Raw genomic sequence first — 21680 nt, 5'->3', positions numbered from 1 at the left:
CTTGCAATCCAGTGCAATAAGTGAAAAGTTGATGGCAACATCTGTGCAAACGAGCACTGGTATTTGATTATTCATTTTTGCAAGCATGCTCGCTCTATATCTAAAGATTGTGGCTGCAAGAAATAACATGTGCTGGGGGAGCTGATTTTCGCAGCAGCTGCTTTCCCCTCAGCAAAGAAAAAAAAAAAAAGGTGTCCGCCGGCCTTCAGATCCACGGTATTGCGAATGTGCCTCCAGTGCTGCTTCCTCCCCAGATTGGTAGTGGGTTCCAGCTTCACACACTCCTCCCCCGCCGCGCAGGACTCCTTCCTCACGCTCTGTGAACACTATTCCTACACACAGCTACAGATTTTTATCATACTTCCCCCGCAAAGATAACGTGACGTTGTTAGCGGCGGTGAGATTATGTTCGGGGCTAGCATTTGAAAATGCTACAGGATTCAACATTATTAATAGACATCACAGATCATGCGTAGAGCACTAGCGTAGATAAAAACCTTTCAGTAAGAACTGCCGTAATTTAACCGGAAGTTACCCTTAAATCACAAAGAAAATGAATTTGAACTACACCGCTTTAATGAGTATATAATAAACATAACACATCTCTATTTCAAAAACACGATTCTAGCAAAACATTTAAAAACAAACAGGTGTCAGGGAGAAATACTCAGTATTATATAACCTAAAGAACTTATAGAAATCACATAAAGAACAGTCCATCTTAAAAGGATGATTCTACAAATGTGCTTCATGTTTATATAAAATGCAATTAAAATAAATTTTCGTATTTATCCCTTTGCCGCAAATGTGGTTTGATAAGTTCGTAAAAAAGAACATCTTCCCATTCAAAGAATATTTTAAGAGGTTATAAGAGGGGACGTCAGGCTATAATATGGTTGTTTCCAAAACTGGCAAATGATATCCCAGTGGGGATGGTGGCAGAACTACCAAATTTTCTTTTAAATTTGATTTCAGTTCGACACAAGGTAGGCATTCTGCATTGTGTGTTTTAAGCATAAAAAGGTTTGCATCCTTTAATAAATAAAAATTATTCAGAGTAAACTAGTCCACAGCTATAGCTGCAAACTGAGAACTGATCCTTCATTTTTAAAGTAACTGGCAAGCTAGACGCTCCCTTTAAAATCCCTTTCCAATACTGGAAGCAAGTGGGTAAATTATTTACCTGGCAATAAAAACTGAACATTTCAGTAGACTGCTGCTACTACTACAGGAATTCAGCCTGATTTGAAACTCAACCAGCTAACAATAATGGTAAGGAAATGAAATTCTCTTTAGAATTTCTCCTGAGGCTCAAACGTTTGAAGTGACTCATAACCCTAAAAACATATACATCTAACTACTAGTGTTGATTGCAAAACAAGTCAGATTTATGATGCTATAGACAGAAGCACTGTTACTCAAAATGAAAATGTTACACAAGTTAAAATGAACTGAAATCAAATTGTTTCCTATAAGGTGTCTTGCAATTAATTTTCTAGTACATGGTAGCACATATAATTCAAGAATTGTGCAAATCTTCCAGCGAAAGGCAAATGCAACAATTTAAAAAACCCTATTTGGGCATTTAAAATATAGTGCTGTCTAATCAAACGGAACACAATGCAAAGTACAGATTTTTCTCCCTCTAGTGGCGGACACTTTAATTCAACAGCTAATGGAAATTCCCAACTACATTGAAGCACATGAAGAGTCTTTCAAAAAATACCTGCAGTCAAAACATTTTATTTTAAAGTTAAAAGAAAAGGTTACATTATTCCACGATGCAAGTGGATTTGTATTCTGAAATCACATCAACTGATTTCAGTGAACACTTCAGAATCTTGTCTATTAATTAGCTACACTTTGTAGCAAGGTGATATTGTCTCCCTTTAACATGATCCGCCCTGAAAAAGAGAGAGGGAGATCAGGTATTGGTCTGTAATGTTAAACTGTAGATATAGATATGCACATTCTAAAATACTTATTCTTCAGTGTTCAACAGGATTCAACAAGCCACAAATTTGTTAGTAGAGAACTGATTTGTGGGCATAAAAGTTCTGGTTTAAATTTTATCATGTCTGTTTCAAAGTTGAGCCTCATTCTAGCCATTATTTACTTGACAATGAAAATACCCACCAAGAGGTTTACGGTTCTTGGTTTTCATGTGGACCTCTTCTGCATCATCCAGCACCAGGTTCATATATTCATCAAATCCCTGTTTAATAAAATATGGACAAATCAAAGTTGTGTTGACATGGCAAATAAAGTAGCAAACCTTAACCAACTCCAAGACTGATAAATAATTATAAGAAAGTTTATATATAGAAATCAAGCAAGAGAATATGTACCCAGTTTAGATTTTATACATCTCACCAGCCATGAGAAACTCACCATACTGGAACTGTGTGGTGGTGCTCCTGGAAGCAGTTTCAAGAAAAATCTGACTAAATGGTGAGTGAAAATGGGTCTACTTACTATTATGCATCCCTCTATCCGCATGTTGACTTGCTCATAAAGCCATACTTGGATTCTAGAACGCTAGAGACAATCACAAAACTTACTGTAGGATTATTTTTATATGAGTGATAGATTACTGCATGAAAAAACTCAACCAACAACCTTTAGCCACTAAAGAGTAATGGGAATATTTTTAAACTTGAACAAAATAAAATTCAAATCACCAACAAAGAGGATGCAAATGTTTTACTAAATACTCTGAAGCATAATGACTCAAACGGAAACTAAACTTCACGAGTGATGCCTACAACGAACAACGTATAGGCAAGCAGGGTCACAAGCATGCTGTTAACAACTATAATTTAATAATTATAGTAATCATTTAATTTAACAGCTGGTGGCGCCACTATAGTAACATGCAAATACCAAGCCTACCTAAATAAGATGCTTTAGGAATAAATGTAGAGGAAACTGAATAAAAATTTCAAGTCATACAATAAAAACTAAAATCCATTAGATGTTTTCGACTATATAGTATAAGTACGGAATTTAACACCGTTTGTACCTGCAATGGCTAAAAGCTACATACATGTAGTGATTATAAGTTCCTCTTTAAAAGTTTTCTGCTTCAGTATCTATTAACAATTCACTATATACGGATATACAGAGAAAAAAAAAACACTGCAAACGATTTTGAGAGTTGAATGGATGCGCATATCATGAATACTTACGTTCTGGAGGTACCTGAAAATGAGATTCTGAAAAATTTGGTTAAGAAATGAACTGCCTTACGGAATTTAGAAGCGCCATATTCGCGTCAGATTTGAAAACACAAGCAGCTTTCTGAGTATCATAATATCAATTTACCGGTATACCTGTTTTTCAATATCATTACGTCGTTAACCATTTACTTTTTACAAAGCTAATTTAACAGTGCCTTTCATGCAGTCTCACACTAAATAAAACATTACAACCACTTTAAAAGGATACGATTGGCTGAACCATAACCTTCTGAACCTTTTGTCCTTGTCCTCTGTACGCCATCCTGCAAAACGACTGTCTTTAGACAACTCTTGAAATTTATTTTACCACAATAATTAACAACGAAATCCTCACGTTGTCACTTGGCAAAATGCAATGGCGCGCTTCCGGAACAGAGCACTATGGGAAAGCATTAATTTGCTTCCCGCAAAAACTCTAGCGCCACCGATTGGTGACTTAGATCGTTCTGAGACAAACCTGAGTTGTTTTACAAGCTAAGGAGTACTTATACAGGGTTAAAAGAATACAAAACCACATCAATTAATGACCGTTTTGTCGTGCACACATGTTATTTGATCGCGTTGTGCTAGTGTAAGCACAACTAAACAGCAAAACAGTCACATTATGACTAAATCTTGAATTTTTCGTTTAACGAAATTCATACTATTTTTAGATTACTTGATAGTTGGTACCTACTGCACTGACAGGTTGTAACTGCAAATAATTAGATTTGAGTCACAAATTTACCATATTAGTTGGGATTTCAAAAATAAGACACGGTGTTGTGCTAGAAACTGCCCCCTGCCAGTGATTGCTCGTTTTAAAAGCAAAGTAGCAGAAGTGACCATGCAATCGCTCAAAATTTTTCTTTCCTTAAGCAGGCTAAAAAAATCTCACATTACTTATTATGGTCTTTTACAATCAAACTTTAAGTTAAGACTAACAACCTCCAATAAAACGTTGCAAATGTGACAGTAACAACTTTTCGTTTGTAGAAATATATTCGCCTTCAGTTACAAGTGATTAATTTACTTGAATAATATTTTTGACATTCTGCTTAAATATTTTTGCTCTTATGTCTTTTATATATATATAAATGCAGCGATTAACTTCATACTCAGTACCATCACACTTGGAAATTTCTGGACATTTAACCAATCACCAAATATTCACTACTCACTGTAACCTCCCCCCGTACACACAACACAGCTAACAAGCTACTGCAAGTCGTCCAGCCACGACATCACCCTGCCCGTTGTCAACTGTTTACAACTGAGATACCAACCGTACTGTGAGCAGTGTTGTCAGGTCCAGCAAAAATCTCCAGTCCAAGGTCTGCTTAAAATCCACCCAACGGAAGCTGAAACTCACCAAATAAAAATCCCAGTATGCTGTATCTCAAAGAAATAAACTAGTATTTTGCGTGCTGATCACATTCAAATATTCAACATTTTAAAACCCGTTAAAAACAATGACGTCACGGAGACAAACGCACTCTCGTTTCCCAGGGTTGCCAACTTTGGTCAGCTGGCTGGAGTGAGATTTTCAATTCGAGATAAATCCATCCATCCATCCATTTTCCAAACCGCTTATCCAACTGGGTCGCGGGGGGTCCGGAGCCTATCCCGGAAGCAATTGGCACGAGGCAGGAAACAACCCTGGATGATAAATTTGCATATACATATATGTAAAAGCATGTGCATGTAATAGTTTTATTACCATGTAAATGGTCTGTATTGTTTGCAAAATACCCATCGCTTCTGATTATAGGTTTATAAAGGAATAATATAGATTTGCCGTAAGATTTCTTGCGTGAGAGTATGACAGCGTGAGTGTTGGCAGCCTTGCTTTGTCTGTTTCTGACTTTGCATTGGTAGCGATTCAGTATTACTCAGCATTAGGATTCAATTGCAATCATAATTTATTTTTCCAGTTACAGTCGGCTGTCGCGGATCATTTTGGAAAGCAACCCAAAAACCAGCAACCTAATATTTATCCGCTGTTGGAGTTAGACTCCGCCGAGTCCGTTGATGAGGAAAGACATGCACACTGGATGCGAGGCGAAGGATGGTTGTAAGTCAGCTCTCTTTATTCCTTGCACAGATCGCGATCTGGGGGCCAGCTCATACGCACAAACAGTACATACCCGAGGAAGCTCAAACTCTGTTGTCTGTGTCTGGCTTATATAGCCCGTCAGGGGCGTCTGCTGGTCTTGTTATTTGCCACTCCCGTGACATACAAGTCTATTTTGACATTTGCTTTTTGTTAGGCCCAGTAGGTCAAGAATAAGCATAATGTCACAACAACCCTGCAACACACCTTCTGCTTTTTCTGCTACACCACAGTCTAGGGTGAGACCCCCTGCCCTGCCAGCCTGCAAGTTGGTTCCTATTTTTTAGTGTGACAAAGTTTAGCACAAAGCTTGCCCCCCTCACCGCAACTGTATTTTCAAAGTAGCCCAATAAGGCGGGAAAACCGTGGGCCGTGAGGACTACCAAATGCTCCGTATTTCTGTTGTTTACATTATTTTGAGCTGGACCATTACGAAAAAAATTATAGACTGGGGGTATTGTTAGTTTGTAATCTAACTATGGTTGGTAAAATCTTGCACCAGTTACTGATATTTGCCTCTTATTGATGCTGCAGAAATTATTTTGTGCTGGGCCGTATGGAAAAAATAGGGGGAGGGGGTACATTTTATACCAGGTCACTCTGCCACTTCACTAGGGTTGTACTGTCGCGTTTGAATGGAAACGTTATGTCACGTTTGCAACGTTTTACAGGAGGTTGTTAATCTTAAGGTTTGATTGTAAAATACCATAATAAACAAGCATTGAGTTTTTTACTCTGCTTAAGGCAAGAAACATGCAGCGAGCAAGCGCTGGTGAAGCACAGAAGCAGCGAAGCGACTGAGCGATTAGGTGCCGGCAAGTAGTCCGTGGCACAGGGCAGTCTATAGCACATCTGAAACCTTTTGTAATTCATAATAGCAATGGATTGATCAACATTGTGTATTACAGCCTTATTTCTTATTTTCTTTTTGCTCGCTGTAACATCATTAATACAACCTCTGAATTTAATACATCAAAGACATTTTCTACAACTCGAGGGCAAAACCAAACGTTTTTATTTACAGCAGAAGCTCAACGTGGGTATCAGCATATGGAAACAGCATTTATTCCCTGAGAAGCACCTTATATTTAAGTGCACGGGCTTATGTTTGAAAATTACTTAATTTTAAAAGCAAGTTTTATTAATACATTACGAATCAGATTTCGTTGTAAATGACAAAGATGACCCTTAATTATTCAAGTAACGTTTTACAAAATTTAAACACCATAACAGAAGTTACATGTCTATTGCAAGATTTAACTGATGGGTCTGCAGCTATACACCATTTCTAAACCACCATTTGCAGGTAGCTTATTAGTTAATACTACGTCTCCCTGGAAGTCAATTCACAGCCCTTCATAATGCTATTTAATATTTGTAAGTTTTTCTAGAGCTAGTCTTCATACTGAGAAGCCATCAGCATACACTGTAAAACATGCATGGACACTTGCAGAAATCCCTGTTTCATGTGTCTCCAGGTTACTGTCATTTTAAAAATGGAACCAAGATATCCAGACATAATCCTGAATGTTCCTCAGTGGTGGCTTTGAGGTCTACAAAATGCAAGTTACATATTCACATATTAAATTCTTTTAGAGTAGGCTCTGTAAAAATTATATATTTGACAGCTTACCTGTAGCAAAAATTCCAGTCAATACAAAACCCGAAACCCATTCTAAAAACTACAGGTAAGCTCCATAGTTATGAAACCTCACCAAAAAACATTATAATTCTAAAGGTTAACTTAATTCTAGTTTCTTCCAATATTTCACACTAAGTATAGGCCACACAAAAACACCATCGGCATGGTTTCTTTAAATCCTGTTTAACTAAAGCATAATTGTTCTGTTATGACCAAATATAAGACACCACAGCAAATGTGGAAGAATATGACCATATTCAACCAAAATGGTGAGGCTTCTATTTAGCTTCCATATTTAAATGGTGACGATAGCTACTAAACCCAAAACAGAAAAAGCTTTCTAAAATACATAATTCCCTCTGGGAACATGAAAAGCACATTTAAATGTTAAATATAAAGAAACTAGACATGTATTGGGTACTATGAGAAGTTATCATCCAATTAAAAAAATAAAAATCAATTGCTAATTGGGAAAAAATTGCAAATTCATCAAGCAGAACAGACATTATGAAGTTGACATAACAGGAGTTGCAACTTATACCCTCACTTGTTTAATTTACAAAAAAGTTGGAGGCTGAAGAATAATAAAAAATATTTAACTGTCAATCATTTCTGAAAGTTCCAACAGGAGGTCGTCCTCGCCCTTGCCAGGGTCTAGTTCCATCTCATCTTCTAGACGGTCATCGGTGAATTCATTCATCAGCTCATCAAAGTCATCCACGGCAGAGCTAGAAGCACGTGCAGACACTGTGCTTAGTCGACGGGCTTTACCATGGTTAGGTGTCTTGGATATAGCAAACGTGCTGAAAATGTGATAAAATCACAAGTGTGAACAGATACAGAATGAGAGATCAAAAGCTTCAACACATGAATTAGACCACTGTAGCAAACATTCCCTTATGGATTACTTAGTAAGAGTTTACCTTTTAGATGTCTCTTTAGTTGGTGATACAACAGGTTCATATGTGGTTCCTCTCTGGTCTGTGATGGAGACTACCTGAGGCTGCAGTCTGGAGGATTCAAGATCTAATACCAAGTCACCAGGACCTTGCATTGAGTATTCCATAACCAAAGACTTAAGGACCTGAGAGCTCCCTTGTACACTTGTGTCCAAAGTTCCTGTGGATGCTGACATCTACAAAAAGATTTAAAAAACAACCAATTTAGATTCCTTAAGGCCAATTCATACTTCACATTTCCGTGAGTGCTCAATCTCAGTGCACATTTCCAGGTAATCTTGTCATAAGAGTTTCAAAATGCTGTGGTATGCCTTATTATTGTAATACTGCCCAAGCCTTGCAAGCCCTGCTTGTATTTGTTGCAACACATCTGCCCTCCCCTTGTCTGGCAAAAGATCACTGCTGTATCAATGCACTGACTGCAACCATCCTCATCCACAGCCAAATGTAGTATGAACACAAGTGGCCATGCAGATGACCATCCCCAGCCCAAAAGGGTGCACAAATAAATATGAACTAGGATTTACACTGATATGCTACCATACTTGTACAAAACTACTTACTGCAGGACGATTACATGATGGCTCCCGAGACTTGATCTCCACAGCTGTACTATTTAGTGGCTTTACTGCAGCAACAGCAGATCGAGGGCTCTCTGGTTCTCTCCTTTTCTGGGTAAGCTGCACTTGTTTGGCAAGCTTCATTATAGATGGCTTCACATTCAGTTTTGGTCTCACTAAAATGTACCAAAATGTCAGGAACGTACATCAAAACACTGCACTCATGCACAAAAGGAGAGAAGCCATTACAAGCTGTCACAAATACCTTTTGGTTCAGGTAACTGCCCAGCGGACTTCTTGAGAACAACCTCTGCCTCCACAGGAACAAGGTTATGAGCTGGCAGGGACACAGGAGGGGATCTTTTCCGCGAAGATGATATAAAGTTTATGGGGCTGGTGGAGGGAGGATCCACCTGTTTTTCCAGGGATGTAGACACCACAATATTCTGTTCTGCAGGAGGGACAGGTGCACTCTCTTTTTGTTTAAGTGCAATCCTCTGTTTTCCACCTCCAAACAAAGCCTTAGGCTGCGTAGAGGACTCCGGAGACAGTTGTATAGAACTCCCTCCGGGTCTGGCCGCGATTAGGGATTTTCCCTTCTGTATAGCTTGTTCTTGGGCAAAGACTGAGCTGTGCTGCGATTGCAGGGAGGAATCTACCTGCTCCATCTGCTGCTTGCGGAGTTTCTTTTCTCTCATAATCTCTTCAAAGGATTTCACATTGACATTCTCTCCTGAAGAACACACACTTCCGTTGGTTGCCGTCATCTGCAGCAGACAATACAAAACATCAACCAGACATTCCTTCAAAGCCAAAACCATAAACTAATATGAGGTGTCTACCTTTGCGTCAACAGTCCTTGTTGATTGCTCCATGCTCGCACGTGTCTTCTGCTCATTAATTTTAACAGCATCTACAAAGACATACATCAGACATCAGGTCTGTCAGATGTAAAACAAAATTACAGTCCATTTTAGGTTATTCTCAGATTATTCAGGTCAGGTCAGGCTGACAAACAGGCACTGATGCAACGTGTTGCAGTACCCACCACGACAAAACACCTCAGGATGCCAGCTAGCGACCCCCCAAGCAGACGCATGGTCCAGTTCCACCCTCCAGAAATGGCCATCCACCAACCGCAGCCAGGTGTTACATGGGCATCCCCTTGGCCTAGTCCAACCGCTTGGGTCTCAGCAATGAGGATCCTTCGAGTCAGATCACCCTCAGGGTAATATGCCACAGACTGGATAGCATCCATGTCTCACAGCTATACAGCAAGACAGGGAGCACCAGAACTCTAAAGACTTGGACCTTTGTCCTCTAGCAAAGCTATCAGGAGTGTCACATACCCCCTTTCCAGTGACCTCATGACCCCCATGCTCTCCCAATCCAACTATTAACTTCATAGGAAGAGTCACCAGATACATGAATATTACTGCCGAGGTAAGTGAACCTCTCAACAAGGTCAACACTCTGCCTGCAGACACACTACTGAAGGTTGTGCCTAAGAAGGCCTGGATCTTAGTTTTTATCCAGGACACTCACAATCCCAGACACTCAGACTCCTTCCTCAGTCTCTCAAAAGCCCCGTACAGAGCCTCCATTGACTCTGCAAAGATTACAGCATTGTCAACAAAGTCAAGACCAGTAAATCTTTCTTCACCAACTGGTGCCCCACAGCTGCTGGACCCCACAACCCTGCACATGACCTAGTCTTTGCAAGAACTGAACAAAGTAATGGCATGAACACACCCCTGGCATACCCCAGAATCAACTGGGAAGAATGCAGAGGTTCTAGCGTACAGGCCAGCCATGACATCCTGCAACTTCTTAGTCTAGACTGCTCCGGTCGCTGGTAAGCAAGCAAGTGAGCAAGGATCCTGTTAAGGATGACCCTAGCAAAGACCTTACCTGGCACTGAGAGCAGTGTTATTCCCCTGTAGTTGCTGCTATCCAGGCGATCATCCTTCCCTTTCCAGATACGGAAAAGTCCAATTTTCCAGTCATTTGGGATGATATGTACCCAAATGGATACAAAGATTGCCTGCAATGCCAGGATGACAGCCGTACCACCTGTCAGGAGAAGTTCACCCCAGATACCACAGATCCCTGCAGCATTCCCTACCCGCAGCTGCGCATGTGGTGAATCAATCTCAATGAGATTGATCTGAGGATCACCCTCAAGAACTGTGGACCCAGAGATGTCCAACATCCAAGCCGAAAGATCAGCTTTAAACAGCTGCTCAAAGTACCTGGCCCAGAGGGTCACTACCATAGTGTCATTCGTATGGATCAATCCACCACCTGCCCTGACTGCAAGTCTCCAAGGACCAGAATCAGATGTATGTAATGCTTCGATTTCTCTGTAAGCAGGACGTGGGTCACTGGACCACAGATGGTGTGTCACCTGCTCAAAGATTCCTCTAAAAAAGCCTCCTTATCTACCCTCAGAACCCTCAGTCATCCTCCTCAGTTCCCAGTACAGATTAGAGTTGCCACCAAGTTGTACAGTGTGCCTCCTCTACATGATATCCAGGATTGCCTGGGAAATAAACATCTCCTTCTGGGAACACAGGTAACACTAGCACAACCTTCAGGGTCTTGTCATGGAGAGTCGTACCCAAGTCTGTAAGTTCCTAACACAAACTGCATGCAAACTCATCAGAAACAGGTTGAGCTTAAAGTCTGGCTAAAGCCAGCCTCATTCTCCTAGTAGACGGTAGCCTACTGGATCTAAACTGAATCTTCAGAGTAGCAACAACAAGTCTGTGGTCAGAATTCACAAACTGGGCACCTGTAGACTCTGCAGCTTTACAGGAGTCTCCAGCATTCAAGTTTAAATATGTGGCTCAGTGTTGGAACCAGGATCCAGTGACACGCAACCCCTGATCTTTCATAAAGTCAAAGAACATGGAGCCACTCTCACCCTGATCACCAAACCTATGGCGACAGACATAGGGCTCACTGTGAGGGTTGTCAGTACCAGTGGTCGCACTGAAGTCACCCATGACCACTGAGCGAAGTTGCGAGTAAAATGTCTCCCACAATGAGACATCACTCACTGTGGTCAAAGCATACACTAAGACAAGACACCCAAGGAGTGCCTTAGCTCGAGTGTCTCGATACAGTAATTGAAGAGTGCCAGACAGCAACAGGATGTATCAATCTGCCACAGCAACAGCTACTCCCTGAGTATGGCAACCATCAGAGCTACCAGACCAAAAGCAGGGTGTATCCAGAGTGGTTCTAATCACTGACATTCACAGCACAGAATCACATTTATTTCCATTGCTTACCAGGCACTCTGAACAGTGTGTGTTGATAAAATAACATTTAAAAACACATTTTATGCATTAGGTGTCATTAATATAGTAAATACTGTTACTTTGTTTTTGTGTGTGTTTTGTGTGTTAACGATAATAGTTATGACTGAGGGCAGCTTAATCAACTATCATTTCCATTTCACTAAGGAGTTTGTCAAATTACTATTGACACAAAGTAGTTACATATTAAGCAGTTTTTTTCTCTTATAAATGGGTTCATGATTATAAATTAGGGTCAATACCATGATAATTCACCTTAATAAAATACCAGTTTACAGCTCGAGTCACATGGTTCATTGCCCTAAATTTGAAAATATTCACAAAACAAGTGGTAATTTGCCAAAAAATACCAGGTTGCAGCAAATGTGTGTATTTTTACCTGTGCTTTAAGTGTCGCATTTGTAAAGTGTTTTAAAAAAAAAAAAAAGTGCCTCATGTTATTTTATCTCCCTCAGTTTGAATTACTTAAAATATTACTGAAATAAAAACATCCGTTTGTCAATACTGACCTATATATTTTCTTTTTTACCCTTATTACCCCCACTCCCACTTTTTGTCCCCAGAGTGCAAGGTGTGAAGGGGAGATTACATAGTGGTAGTTTTTGCAATTTTTGTCCAATTTAACTTATTTTGTGGATAAAGAATGATAATGGTATTTGACTACTGGACCCTTTAAGGGGAGAGTTCTCTACACAAGTAAAACAGGAAGGCCAGTCTTTATGAAACATTATACAATATTGTTATTTGTATGTTTTGATCTGAAAATGGTTGAAAATTGCTAGATAGTTTAACGTTTTTATGCTGTTAGTATGTCTAGCTATTTTCTCCTTAAAAATTAGGGAATTAAGTTTTTGCATGCTGTATGTGAAAATCACAACTTCAGGCTTGCTGGAGGACCGGTGCTTCAGAAGTAAAAAGTGTGTGTGTATGTACACACACACACACAGAATATGCAATAGTGTTTCCTAAAAGTGCTGCGTACACAAGATTCAATATTAGAAAAGTATCCTTTAGAAAACTGATTAAGTTGTCACTAAACAAACCAGACTGACATTAACCTATACACAGTACACGTAAAGACAGTTTGAAAATGTATGCAGATGGTTTGTTATTTTAATATTCACCATTTAATAAAGTATTCACTGTGAACTGCCCATAGGGGAACTTTGTTGGGAACTATGGAAGGCTACATGAACCATATAATCACGTAGCAACGAGATCAGTGTCGCAACTAGTGCTGGGTGGTATACCAGTTCATACCAAAAACCGTTTATTATTGTTATATGAATTTTTCTTCTGATTAGATACTCATTTTCACCATTATTGATACGAACAGTGCAGTTTGCATCTAATTCACAACACTTCACACAGCACTGGAGCACATGCACACACTCGCACAGCTCCTCCCCTCAATAGCCACTGAACGCATTCGTGCTGGTTCACACACACAATCTGAGTTGGCTAAACAGAGCATATGCTGCAGCTGCTTTAGTAAAAGAAAAAAAGTGCTGCTGTATTTTGCAGACAAGCATGGAAAGGCTAAGGATGTCGATAAGCCTCTATGCAAACAATGCTACAAAGTTGTGGTGACGAAAGCAAGTAGCATGTGAAACCTGGAAACATCTCAAAGACCGACATCCTGGAGAACATTCGCGAGGTCAGTAAAGCTCGCATTCCAGCAATAGAACTATTAAACACTTATCAAAAATTTTTACTTGGCCTTAACATTATCTATAAGCAGTTAGCCAACAAACATGTTAGCCGTATTTTATCATTAAGGCAGCAGATAGGAACAATGCAAATAAAATGTGGGAACAATGCAAAAACACAAAACAAAAATGTGTCCTGTAAAATCCTGTAAAAATGTGGTAAACGCCCAGTGATACTTTAACAATAGCATCGTATACCATGAAACCGATATACGGCACAAATTTTTGGTGTAATTTTATTATATATATATATATATATAGAAATCAATTGCACCAAAAAGAATAGCATTCTTGCAGCCAACGCTGATTAGTCCCATAATAACACTAACTGCCTTTTCCATCCCCAATGAACAAGCAAGAACTACTTCAGTGTGTACAGCCCTTTTGTTTGCACTAATGTTATTAGTGTTAACAGCAGCGAATCTAACACTCTGAACCAAAAAGCCATAATGTTCATAACAGAGTGCCCATTCTGTCCTGAAACTGTAAAGCTGGAAAATTTTCAAACGTAGTATGCATTTTATAAAATGGCGAATAACGAAGCAGTTTATTGGTGATTTCATGCTGCTCGAAGTTTCGGCTTTTTAACAACACTATACAGTTTTTTTCTATACAAATCAATTCAAGTGAAACAAAATGTGTTCAGTATTGCAAATACTTTCAGCCTCACGCAAGAAATCTTACGCCAAATCTATATTGTTCCATTCTGAACTTAAAATTAGCTGCATCAAAAATGTTAGGGCAGTTTGCAAACCCTACAGACTATTTACAAGGTAATAAAACTTCTACATACATGGAAATGTGTGTGCAGAACAGAAAATCTCACTCTATGCAGCTTACAAAGCAAAGTTGGCAACCTTGCATTTTATATGGAGACGTAAATTGCAGTTTGACTGTAGCATCTTAATCCTCTGCCTTGTTACTCTGACAAATATATAATGAAAGATATGCACCACTTTTTGTATCTTTTCTAAATAAGACCGTGCCCATACCCAACTGTAATAATGATTAAAGCAATCTGTTCTGTTAGTATTTATATTAAAGCGCGGATTATTTTCTTACTGTTGTGTGATTAAGATTAATTTCACAAGATTAATCATTAGAAATACTTAAATTAATGAGCACGGCAACATATGATATAAGCACGAGCATTAAGGGTTTTCCGGCTTTTCTTTTTTTTGGGGGGGGGGGGGGGGGTCACAGACTCTGCTGCTATGAAGATTACTGACTCATTGTTGTTTCGATGGGTTAGCGGTATGCCAATACCATTGCCCATTAACAAAAAAGGTACGATACACTGAAGTCTCTCATTGCTGGTGGTTAAAAGGTCGTTGCCGGTTCTATTGTTTGAGAAAGGTCCTATCATCAATCTCGGACCAATAGGAAAGCAATTCACATAGCTTAGTAGCAGAACCAGTATTTTTCCCTACACCATGGATGCAACCTTTTCCTTGGGTTTCATGTATTTGCTGTTTGTGGGTCTATACACATCTCTTAGGCTACTTCTGATTGCAGAGAATGACTGACACACAGGGAGCACGGCATGAATTTGTAAAACTATTCTAACAGTTTTAAAACCTGGGACCAACGTACTATAACGTATATCCTAAATCATAGTCTTTGCGATTTACTAATTGCTGTGTTTCAAATCGCGATTTTGATTTAAAAAAAATAAATTTATAAAAAAAAAAAAAAAAAAAAAAAAAAAAAAAGATAAACCGTCCAGCCCCAATTGCCAATAGTAACTATGCACACACATGTGCTCTGCAATGAACTGGCATCCCATTCAGGCTGTACCCCAGCCTTGTGCCCTGTGTTTCCTGGGATAGGCTCCATCCCCACACAACCCTGTCCAGGATAAGCAGTTGGTAGGTAGATGGATGGACACCAAGGAAGCCAAGATCCTATTCAAATAGTGCATAAAAGCAGAAACAGTAGTACTATGATAATTGCAATACATTCTGGTATGGACTGTATCAACAATCCAATGGATACCTGTGGCCATGGGTTTGTTGATGTGAAGTATTCGTCTCTTGGGGAATCCTTTGTCAATAGAAGGCTGCTTCTCAGTTTGGGCATCTTGAACTTTAGCCTGCATCCGTGCTGCTTTCTCCCTGCGAATCTCGTCCAATGTCTTTACCCTGACTTCCTCCATTTTAGCCGACCCTTGACCCTGGAGACCCATATCCATAAGGATCTCTTTCTTCTCTGACAACGAAGCTTCAGAATCACTAATCATCTTCTTTGCTTCCAGTTCTTTTTTAGCACGGAAAACCTCTGAGCATTTCCTGATGTCGGGGCTAGCCAAGACTTTGCTTGGTCTTTTCAGGGGGCCAGGGGGTTTAGCAGTAGTGCAAATATTGCCTGTTCTGGCTCGCTCCTGCAATCTGCTTGCCTTTTCTTGCTTGATTTCGTCAAGGGTTTTTATTCGGATCTCTCCAGCCAATTTTACATCAGTAGAGTCTACAGATTAAAGCAAAACACGATCAACACATAGCCATTAACCAATATAAAACATAGTATATCAAAAAACATCATACCAGTTTCAGAGCAAGCAGATTCTACTGGCAACCCCAGTCGGTTTCGCACTGACTTTTGAGCTGAAGCAGAGAGAAAACAAGGACAACATTATTCTCAAAATATGCTGACTGGGTGGGGGGTGACGGGGAAAGAAACCCTTTTGAATTTAACTTCCTACCAAGGCATTCCCCATGTCAGCGTCCCCATGTCTTCTGGTTCATCTGAAACCTTTCTACCAACTTTATTAGGGCTGCTACGATCAGTCAGCGTAGTTAACGAGAAAGATGAAAATGTATCAAAATCAATATTTTAAATTGACATCTTATTTTTATGAAATCACCTTTTTGATTTCTAAAATTAACAGATGTTTCCCTTCAATATCAAATTGAATTACTTCCATAATTACAAGTCTCTCAAAACAAAAAAGGTGATTTGTTCGGTTTCGATAGAATACCACAGTGGCACTAGCGCTATGCATGAGCACCAGGAGAGAAGACACAAAGGTGCTTGGATGATGGACCACCAGAACAGTCAAAACCACTGTAAGTGTTGTCCATTCATGTTCATTATATTATCATTAGTAGGGAGAGCTTTTTATACATTTTGTCCTTGAGGCTGCCACATACATCTATTATTACAGCCATAAAAATATCTAGGCGTTTGAAGCCAATGAGTGACCACCTCTACTCCCACTTCAAAAAAGCAAAAGGCTTGCCTATTCTGCATAAACATCTTCTGAAAAAGTTCTATAATTCTGACCTCTAATAAAATATTGTCTTTAGATCAACCACTACTTTTTGCCCCAGGCATGGTGAAGACCACCTCCAAAATGGATATTATGGTAATAATTATAGTAGTGTGACACATTACTTCAAGGTGTTAATCATTTCCAAAACTGCTTGCTTGTTACACTCCTGTGGCTGGGAAACTTTTAAGCTGTTATCTTGTGCTTCCGGGGTCTTACTTGCCTTTTTCATTAATCTGTTCCATATTATTAATTTGGTACATGAACACATATCACACACTATAATATTAATCCTACAAACCTCTGCTAGCACTGACAAGCTGATCCCCGGGGGAGACCTTCCTCTTTCCAAGTCTGTCACCAATCTGACGTTTTGGTGGGTTTTCAGTCAGAAGTTGGCAATCTATGCAAAACCACGAAACAAAAGGTTTAATGAACACAAGAAGCCAGCCAACCAAATATCTACAAATTGTTCTAGGCTAAAAAAAATAATTTGAAAATGAATGAAAAGGTCATGTACTGGGAGATTTCACAAAAGTTTGGCCATTCTGCCCACTGAGCAGCTAAGCACTTACTCATCCGACAAGAGAAGCTCAATAAACCCAGGCTACTTTTGGTAATCTGTGCCCATAAAACTAAGAGTAGTAGAGCCAAGACTAAGAAAATGTTACATGCTATATGAATGCTACCTAGGTAGGTCACAAAGATGTATGATTTTAATATATACCCTCTTTGGCTGTGAGTATCACTGATGTCAGGGAAGCTCTGATGTTCTCCTTTTCTACACTGGTTCCATTGTTGCTGCAGGCCTGGACAGAAAGCTGACCTATATGAAGACAAAAGTTATAGTATACATGAAACGCACCTATGCATCCAATACCTTGCTCTTTTCTTTAAAGCTTAGCATTAAATGATGGAGTAATACCCATCAAAGCAAAAGAAAGTTTTTGTATCAATACCAGATTTCTTCAAATTTGCCTTCAGTGCTTTCCTCAGTCTGATTTCCTCGAGTGTTTTAATGCCGAAATTCAAGGAATCATCTAGTAAGAAGGAAAAAAAGGACTTTAATTCCAGACATTTCATAGAAATTCTTAAAAACTACATTGCACAAACAGGGCTCATACCTTGATTATTACTTAACTTCCTGGATGAGACAATTCTCAATGCATCTGATCCTGTCTTATGATCATCACCTTCCTCTGAAAACTGATCTATAGACATTATAAAAATGAGCGAAAAATAGATGGAGACCCCACATACACATGAAAATACACAGCAAAACACTCATCACAAAATTAGTGTACTGTACAGAATTAAGCAATACCATCCTCATCTTCGTCCTCATCATCCACAGTGTTTATGACCACTGGAGGGTGAGTAGGACTTGGTACATTTTCTAGGGTTTCAGTCTTGATCACTCCACGAATCTGAGGGTTAGCAGGGTTGGCTATAGGAGCAGGAGCTGGAGGCAGTGGGTCAATCAAGAGGGCCTCTTCTTCCCCCTCCTTTCTTATGATTGGGACTGCGACACACAAATAGATCACTATAAGCCACTCGTCACTAAACTAATTCTGTTAAAAACATAATGCCAGTAGAACTTCATTTAAGAGACCTTACCTTTACTAGGTGGAACATAAATCCCATCAATAAAACGAGGCTTCTCATGGTGAAAGGCGCAGTGGGGCTTTTGGCAGCCGGCTGGCTGATTCTCCCAATAGCAAGGAATCTCACTGCGTTTTTTCTGAAATGGAAAGGCAAATCACTAAAGACATATTCTACTAACATCCTCAAAGTTTTCTGAATATAAACATCTATTATACACAAGTAGTAGTTGGTGTAGTTTTTATTAAAGAGGAAGGAATCCCTTTCTAATGAAAAAATACATCAGACCTAATAATACTGCAATATAAAATGCTTTAAATTGATAAAAATCCAAAATCTAGATGAAGCATTACCTTGATCTCCATGTGGCGAAATTTACAAATCTTGCGAAAACAGCAGTTCTCTTGCCAGAGATTACATACAGTCTCACTGCCCATAGCAGCCTCACAGTGACGAAAAGGGCAACTATCTCCCTGCAAAATAAAGCTGCAAATGAGTCAGCTTCTAATTTCTATTTAGATAAATACATTCCATAAAGCCAGTGCCAATGTTAAATCAGAAAAAAATATATTTTAAACGCATGTGGTAAAATGAATTTCAGAATGATAAAAAAAAAGTGGTTGCGAAGTGTTCAAAACGTTACCTTAGTACAAGTTGAATAGAAATAGAAATAGCAGTCATCCCCGTGGTTTGTCATGCTCACACTGGTGTAGGCTACAGCTTCTGCCCGAGATCTGACTAAATTCCAGAGCCAAAGACGAAGCCTTTGCTTGGGTAGTGTGTATTCAGCAGAACTGCAGATTTCTCCCTGCTCATTCAAAGAAGATATGATTAAGATGCCAATTCTACCTATGACCTATTTGTAAGGTATTACTTCAAAACATTTCAAATCAATGCACAATTATTCAGAAAAAAATATCTTTTTGATAAAGTGTGTGTCCAAATGTAAAGATTCACCTGAAGTTGTCAAGAAGATTCCTTGATTCTGTATGCACTTCAGTGGTGTCTCCGTGGGGGTCCTGACGAAACACTCAGTTGATGAGTTACACTGAAAAGAACCAAAGGAATGTGTGTCCAATGGCCTTTCTCTGGAAGACAGGAAGACCGCCTTTCTTATGGTTGTCCTGCAAATCACTACATGGATGGAGCACCAAAGTCCTTTTTCCCCCCTTTCTCTTTTATTGTGGTTGGTGTGACAACAGAAGAGGTGAAAAGCTCTCCTCTTCTATGTTGTTTTAACTCCAGAAGGAAGCCAGGGGGGAATTGCAAGGAAATGGCTAAAAAATGAGCTGCTGGGAAAAAAAATCTTCCATTTCTTCTTACAGTGAATAGTAACAGGGATACAGAGATAATGGATCAGATTTCCTGTGTTCACATGAAACTCAGGAAAAAAGAAAAAAAAACTCCATCTTCTATCTATCTATTTTCCTTAAAATAATCTAGCTAAATCCAGTGATCTTCAAACACAAGTTGCTTCTTTACCTATAATGATGGGATGGGGGGGGGGGGACACTTCTGGGATATTGGTTATGAAAATACACTTTGCAATTAAAAAAGACAAATCATGATCATACTTAATAAAGAGCAATTTGCCCTTCTGTTCAGACCACAGGCAATTAATTAATAATACTATGGCATATAAAAGAGCTTCACTGCTATTCACTTAAAAGCTGGAGTGATTTAAGTTATATTCTTTGAAAGCTATGCAGGCACATTAATGTCATGTTCAAAAACTCCAACTTCTCATACTCACGTTTTAAATTTGGGATAATTTATGTAAACATTTTGAATTTTTAACAATTTTGAAGAAAAAAAATACTGGTCACCACGTTCCTGCAGAACCATTATTCTGGTGCTTTTTAATCTTCTTTTACACATAACTGCAGGTTTTAATTCCTAAGGGGACAACCTGAACATTACGGGTGACACAAATTGTAAATAGATTTTGGGCCAAACGTTTCTTACGAGTTAGCTAACTAAATGCCTGTAGCAGAGATACATATCATAAGCTGTTGCGGTGTAACAGTAAGCGATTAGGCAAATAAACACCAAAACACTTGCTTTAAATATAGGAAATTATGAGGGTGGCAATATAACCGTAAAGCAAAAGCACGAATCACATAAAACCAACAAGACTGTTCACGAGCAATTACTTGCAGTACGCGTTTGTCATCCTCAAGATACTGTAACACACAATTTATTAAAGCGTCACCGGTCTTCCTAGTTACCACGTCGTAAATATGGTTCGTTAACGGAAATAGCTTTAATATTAAACACGAATAAAGAAAAAGTATCCCCGCCACGTTCCATTTACCTACCTATAAATCTGGGCCTACCCAGCCTAGAAGAAAACTATCCGGCTAGCGACGATATTACAATTAACTTCTGATTACATCAAATATACTTACACTACACATACACTTCATGAACATTAATCGATTAAATCAATTAACAGAAAATTACTCATAAATAATACGCCACCCACAAGAGACCAGGTCGATCACCTCGAACTCTTTTTCTTCGTCTTGTTCGTTTGATAGCAATTTAAAACAAAGATGGCGTCCGTTCAGAGAGGGAACACTCATAGAAATTAAAGTAACTAGAATCGCAGCAAGCGACGTTTCAATAGTATCACGTGTTGTTAAATGGGCGTCATCCGTTTGTTTTAGGAATTCGTAGTCTATATAATTCTGTTGAGTATTGCTGATAATATTTTCATACAATCGGGTAAGTAATACGTATAACCAGTTTCTCCATGTTGTTTTTCTTAATTTACAATATTGGTCCTCCTCCGAGCGATCGCTGCTCTCTCTTTTTTTTAATCACCCCGAAAACCAAAGCAGACATTGTTATACGCATTAATTACAGCCTAGCCCCTAGCCTAGCCTAGTAACAATGTCAAAACAGCTAAATGATTCATTCAGTGTCCAAATGAAAAATACGATATCACCTGTTACTAACGTTTTTGTTAATTAGTATTACCAGATAATCCATGTTAGGCAGGACGCTTTGACAGGGTTGCCATCTATGGTAAGTTGACTGGAGTGAGATTTTCCAATTTGTGACTATACACACAGTTGCATATATGTAAGAGTTTTATTACCTTATAAGTAGTATGCAAAGTTCGCTGCCCTAACGCTTTTGATGTAGCTAATTTTAGGTTTATAGTAAAATAATATAGATAGTTAAAATTGCCAATTGAGAATTGGCAACCCTGCTTTGAGCTACTTCACATTTAACGGAAAGGGTTCCTATGCTTTGCTAAGTAGTTATAACAGTTCTTCTTGTG

General features: G+C 39.0%; 2 protein-coding genes across 9 annotated transcripts; both read right to left on the bottom strand.

Moving 5' to 3' along the window:
• Positions 1 to 1727: 1727 nt before the first annotated feature.
• snrpe (small nuclear ribonucleoprotein polypeptide E) lies at positions 1728 to 4831 on the bottom strand. Of its 2 annotated transcripts, none has more exons than XM_049022598.1 (6): positions 4505 to 4831; positions 3448 to 3502; positions 3189 to 3215; positions 2476 to 2538; positions 2137 to 2215; positions 1728 to 1904 (listed from the first exon to the last, which is right to left on the bottom strand). In XM_049022598.1, exons 2-6 carry the CDS (start codon positions 3499 to 3501, stop codon positions 1849 to 1851), a joined length of 279 nt encoding a protein of 92 aa, XP_048878555.1. In that variant the 5' UTR covers position 3502; positions 4505 to 4831; the 3' UTR covers positions 1728 to 1848. The 2 variants fall into 2 exon arrangements, with proteins under 2 accessions (XP_048878555.1, XP_048878554.1); XM_049022597.1 differs by lacking the exon at positions 4505 to 4831 and adding an exon at positions 3574 to 3671.
• A 1492-nt stretch (positions 4832 to 6323) lies between these two features.
• Positions 6324 to 21288, bottom strand: zc3h11a (zinc finger CCCH-type containing 11A). 7 transcript variants are annotated; one of them, XM_049022521.1, is made up of 17 exons: positions 20710 to 21288; positions 19349 to 19439; positions 19035 to 19199; positions 18745 to 18864; positions 18407 to 18530; positions 18114 to 18311; positions 17914 to 18000; positions 17749 to 17829; positions 17517 to 17615; positions 17091 to 17192; positions 16065 to 16124; positions 15520 to 15987; positions 9335 to 9405; positions 8758 to 9259; positions 8496 to 8668; positions 7897 to 8108; positions 6324 to 7776 (listed from the first exon to the last, which is right to left on the bottom strand). In XM_049022521.1, the coding sequence occupies exons 3-17, from the start codon at positions 19086 to 19088 to the stop codon at positions 7569 to 7571; spliced, it is 2559 nt and encodes an 852-aa protein (XP_048878478.1). In that variant the 5' UTR covers positions 19089 to 19199; positions 19349 to 19439; positions 20710 to 21288; the 3' UTR covers positions 6324 to 7568. The 7 variants fall into 7 exon arrangements, with proteins under 7 accessions (XP_048878478.1, XP_048878477.1, XP_048878480.1 ...); XM_049022520.1 differs by having other exon boundaries at positions 19349 to 19479; positions 20877 to 21288; XM_049022523.1 differs by having other exon boundaries at positions 20877 to 21288.
• Between the last annotated feature and the right edge of the window lie 392 nt (positions 21289 to 21680).

This window comes from Brienomyrus brachyistius, chromosome 8, assembly GCF_023856365.1.
Source record: "Brienomyrus brachyistius isolate T26 chromosome 8, BBRACH_0.4, whole genome shotgun sequence".
Classification (NCBI taxonomy): domain Eukaryota; kingdom Metazoa; phylum Chordata; class Actinopteri; order Osteoglossiformes; family Mormyridae; genus Brienomyrus; species Brienomyrus brachyistius.
This window is presented reverse-complemented; position numbering and strand designations above follow the sequence as displayed.